Genomic DNA, 5,170 nt, shown 5'->3' with positions numbered 1-5,170 from the left:
TTCATACAGTCCTGTTTGGTAATATTCAAATGTGTAAGACTCTTTGTAACTATGGCACAGATACTAAGTGCAGGAAATATTCAAAAATAGGAATATCCAAACAGAAGTTTATTGAAACTAGTGTTCATGCATATTTAAATTGACTTCTTTTTCTTTTTTCTTTTTTGAGACAGAGTTTCACTCTTGTTGTCCAGGCTGGAGTGCAATGGTGTGGTCTCGGCTCACTACAGTTTCTGCCTCCCAGGTTCAGGCAATTCTCCTGCCTCAGCCTCCCGAGTAGCTGGGACTACAGGTGTGCACTACCATGCCCAGCTAATTTTTGTATTTTTAGTAGACACGAGGTTTTACCACGTTGGCCAGGATGGTTTCCATCTCTTGACCTCGTGATTTGCCCACCTCAGCCTCCCAAAGTGCTGGGATTACAGCTGTGAGCCATGGTGCCTGGCCTCTTTTTTTTTTTTTAAAAAAGAGTCGTACTCTGTCACCCAGGCAGGAGTGCAGTGGCGCAATCTCGGCTCACTGCAACCTCTGCCACCTGGGTTCAACGATTCTCCTGTCTCAGCCGCCTGAGTAGCTGGGATTACAGGTGTGCGCCACCACACCCAGCTCACTTTTTTGTATTTTTAGTAGAGATGGAGTTTCACCATGTTGGTCAGGCTGGTCTTGAACTCCTCACCTTGTGATCTGCCCACCTCGTCCTCCCAAAGTGCTGGGATTACAGGCATGAGCAGCCGCGCCCGGCCTAAATTGGCTTTTTCAAAGGCTGGTAGAGTGCCTGTGAGCAAGAAAATCTGTGTCCTACAACGCTTAGCATTTTCCTATCAAACCTGGAAAATGTGCCACAGTAAATGTTCTAGTCAGTCAGGCAGATGGAACTGAACTAGGGAAGCATTATCAGTTTTAAAGGAAGGATCCCAACGCCAAGCAATCCATTGTCTTCAGGAGCAATAATCATTTTTCACTTCATGTCAATTTGACTTTTAGGTAGGAATAGACATGGGCTTGGGAGAAAGGCTTAATATTTACAGAAAAGATATCAACAACACAGAAAAGCCAGATAAGGTATTTTGACTGGGAACAGTTCACCCCCATTACGTGATGCACTCACCTCCTTGGAAATCTAACATGTATAAAAGGTATTACAGTTATTGGATGAAATGTGGCCAAAAGATTAAAAAAACTGAGGAGCTTGTGTTCTCAGAGGTAGGTGTGTGATAAGAGTCCTTCAGGTTAGGAAATGGAGCATAACCAGTGCTCTCTGTTAAGAGTGTTTACTGTTTACAGTGTGTATGGAAAAGTTAGTTTCTATAATTTAGAAGGAAGGTATTACTAAAGATTTTTCCAGCTGACAGTCTGGCTGACTCATGGATTATGCCACCTCTTGATTTAAATTTTACTTAGTGCCATCTTGGCCAAAAAGAAAAAAAAAAGATACCTTATTGAATAGAACATTTTCATTACAGACAAAGTACAGTATAATGCAGTTTTAAATCTACAAGACACTACATATCACATTTAAATTTAGTTTTAATGGCTACTTCATAAGCAGTTTAATTCTCAAAAATGTTAATTAGCAATCTGCTTCTGTTATAGAGGCAAATGTAGTTATTACTCTATTTAAAAGTGATTAATAATTTGATAACAAATTATGTAAATGACTCTTTAAAGGAGCAGTGCAACTATCACCATGAGGTAAGCGCATGACAAAATTTCCAACTGGCAATTCTGCAATTACATTATTTTTGAGATGGAGTCTCAGTCTGTTGCCCAAGCTGGAGTACAGTGGTGTGATCCCAGCTCACTGCATCCTCCACCTCCTGGGTTCAAGCGATTCTCCTGCCTCAGTCTCCTGAGTACCTGGGATTACAGGTGCATGCCACCATGCCTGGCTAATTTTTTTTATTTTTAGTAGAGATAGAGCTTCACCATGTTGACCAGGCTGGTCTCAGACTCCTGACCTCAAGTGATCTGCTCACCTCGGCCTCCCAAAGTGCAGGGATTACAGGTGTGAGCCACAGCACCTGACCGATTCTGCAATTATTTGAAAACCTACTTTGCATAGACTTTGTGCCATGAAAATGAGTGGGAAATAAATTCCTAAATTAGAGCCTTCACTCCAGGTTAAGTCAAAATCTCCTTTACTTAATGCCGGTATCTCAAACCCTGTTCCAGTGAATGAGGACCGTTTTGTTTCTTGAAGCCTCTCTCCTGTTAGGAAAGAACGCTAAGGAAATTAGGATGGAACCGTCCCAAATTCGAAGTCTTCCATTGTCTCCAAGAAAGGTCCTAATTATGCACTACTGTGGGGCCCACGTCGCCCTCTGGTGGTAGTCTCAGGGATGCCACAGCTGTGGGTTGGTCTTTAGAATCATGGCAAACTACAGAAAAGGAGAGTTCAACTCCTTCGTAGTGACCAAGGTCAACAAACTCTGTAAAAGGCCAGAAAGTGAGTATCTTAGACTTTGCAGGCCACACAATCTGTCACAACAACTCAACTCAGCTTTGTAGTGTGAAGCAGCCACTGGCAATATGTAAATGAAAGTGGCTGTGGCCAAGCGTGGTGGCTCATGTCTGTACGCCCAGTACTTTGGGAGGCCAAGGCAGAAGGATCACTTGAGGCCAGGAGTTCAAGACCAGCCCAGGCAACATAGCAAGACCTCGTCTCTAAAAAAAATGAAAAAATTAGCCAGGCATGGTGGTATGCACCTGTAGTCCCAGCTACTCAGGACGCTGAAGCAGGAGGATCATTTTAACCCAGGAGTTTGGGGCTACAGTGAGCTATGACTGTGCAATTGTATTCTAGCCTGGGCAAGAGTGAAACCCTGTCCTCAAAAAAAAAAGTATGACTATGTTCCAATAAAACCTTACTGAGGGACACTGGAATTTCAATTTTGTATAATTTGCATATGTCACAAAATGATGTTATTTTTTGGCTTTTTCTCCTCATTCAAGGAAATAAAAACATTCTTAGACTGTGGGCTATACAAAAACAAGCAATGCGCTGGATTTAGCCCACAGGCCATAGTCTGGGGGCCCCTGCCTGGTATTAAGATATGACTGGTTTCACCGGACTCATGACTTGAAGGAAATGCCATCACGTCTAAAACAACTCTTTCTGCACTTAACATCCTAGGCACTGGCACTTATAAAGGCAAGGAAAAGCATCAGCATTTTTTTTTTTTTTTTTTTTTTTTTTGAGACGGAGTCTTGCACTGTCACCCAGGCTGGAGTGCAGTGGCGCGATCTCGGCTCACTGCAACCTCTGCCTCCCGGGTTCAAGTGATTCTCCTGCCTCAGCCTCCCAGCAGCTGGGATTACAGGTACCCGCCGCCACACCCAGCTAGTTCTTTTTGAATTTTTATTAGAGATGGGGTTTCATCATGTTGGCCAGGCTAGTCTCAAACCCTCAAATGTTTCGCCCACTTTGGCCTCCCAAAGTGCTGGGATTACAGGCGTGAGCCACCACGCCTGGCCAAGGCATCTACTTTGTGGCATCTTGAGTTGAGGCCAGGCTACGTGACCTTGGTTAGGATCTTATTTTTCCCATGGATTATGGGCAATATAAACACGTATCTGTACGCTATGAAAGTTTTTCAAATTCTAGATTAAAAACACCATCAGTAACAAAATTATGAATACTTATTTACAAATAAGACATTTTCCATTAGCATGACACATGACAGTTTTCATGATAAAGTCAGCGTAGAGGAGTATGTGCAATTTTGCGTAAGTAATAAAAACATTCAAACTATCAATGCCCTGATAGCATGAATAAGTTCCACCAGGCATCTCTTTTGACTTTACAGTTTTTATTTCCTTTTCTTCATATATCCTTGATGTTGCTGAGAAGAAACTGAACTTTGCACAACAGCAGAAAAGTCTAGTTAGTCGTGGGCACAGGCTCTTTCTTTTTTCTTCTTTTTTTTGAGACGGAGTCTTGTGCTCTGTCACCCAGGCTGGAGTGCAGTGGCTCCATCTCGGCTCACTGCAACCTCACCTCTTGGGTTCAAGTGATTCTCCTGCCTCAGCCTTCCAAGTAGCTGGGATTACAGGCGCACGCCACCACGCCCAGCTAATTTTTGTATTTTTAATAGAGACGGGGTTTCACCGTGTTGGCTGGGATGGTCTCCATCTCCCGACCTCGTGATCCGCCCGCCTCGGCCTCCCAAAGTGCTGGGATTACAGGCGTGAGCCACCGCGCCCGGCCACAGGCTCTTATAGAGAGCATAGTGAGTGCTTGCAGAAAACTTTGCTTTTCAAGCAATCCACTGACCTGGTGAAGATCAAAGTACAAACTTGTATGTTTACTGATTTGGCAGCTCTGCTTATGGAGAAATACATGTACTAGTCACCAGTACATTTTAATATTGCTCTGCACTTAAATAACCCCCACCTGTCACTGAGCTACAGAAGTGTTGATTCCATAAATGTTCCCAGTGATAACCATGTAAGGCGATACCAGTAAAAAAAATTTCCAAATGGATCTTTTGTTCTGTTACATGGACAAATGTACCATCACTTAAGAAACAGAAATGCAGCAGTTCATCTCCACACAATAGCAAAGATTTTTCTTACATGACTGTAACTTCTACTTAGTCCGTAGAAAATTAGTCCCTTTTCTAAGGGTGAAAAAACACCTCTCTTCAAGAGACAGGCAAAAATTTGAAAATTACAAGAGTGTGCTCTTTATAGCCTTTCATCCCTCCCACAAATAGGTCAACAGTGAAAAGAGGATGAACTTTAACATTCTAGCTAGAAATGTGTACAAATGTCACATGTGGACTTTTGTCATCTTTTCTGATTATCGACTACTTCAATCTCACTTGAGTTGTGCTTTTATTCTTCTTTGGAATGGCAGTTCCAGAAATCATTAAATATTAACAAATGATGATGTCAGAGTTCTAGAAATAAAAATATCCATCTATTGTAGTACTAGTCCAACCTGAAGGGAGGGAAGAAACGGAATAGTAAGAAAAATTGGATCGCAATGTAGTACAACAGATTTTCTAAAAGCTGTCATAAGGCTCAGCTCACACCTGTAATCCCAGCACTTTGGGAGGCCAAGGCAGGTGGATCACCTGAGGTCAGGAGTTGGAGACCAGCCTGGCCAACATGGTCAAACTCCATCTCTACTAAAAATAAAAAAATTAACCAGGCATGGTGGTGGACA

At 42.6% G+C, this 5,170-nt stretch overlaps 1 protein-coding gene across 2 annotated transcripts in view; it reads right to left on the bottom strand.

Moving 5' to 3' along the window:
• Positions 1–3,586: 3,586 nt before the first annotated feature.
• Positions 3,587–5,170, bottom strand: part of NMT2 (N-myristoyltransferase 2) — a 61,379-nt gene continuing 59,795 nt past the window's right edge. For both annotated transcript variants that reach the window (XM_023223286.1, XM_023223287.2), the window contains one exon: positions 3,587–4,942. In XM_023223286.1, coding sequence (XP_023079054.1) covers positions 4,922–4,942 — 21 coding nt within the window. In that variant the 3' untranslated portion in view covers positions 3,587–4,921. The remainder of the gene's footprint in view (positions 4,943–5,170) is intronic.

This window comes from Piliocolobus tephrosceles, chromosome 9 (genome assembly GCF_002776525.5).
Source record: "Piliocolobus tephrosceles isolate RC106 chromosome 9, ASM277652v3, whole genome shotgun sequence".
NCBI lineage: Eukaryota > Metazoa > Chordata > Mammalia > Primates > Cercopithecidae > Piliocolobus > Piliocolobus tephrosceles.
The sequence above is the reverse complement of the archived record's forward strand: the minus strand, read 5'-3'. Positions and strand labels throughout refer to the sequence as shown.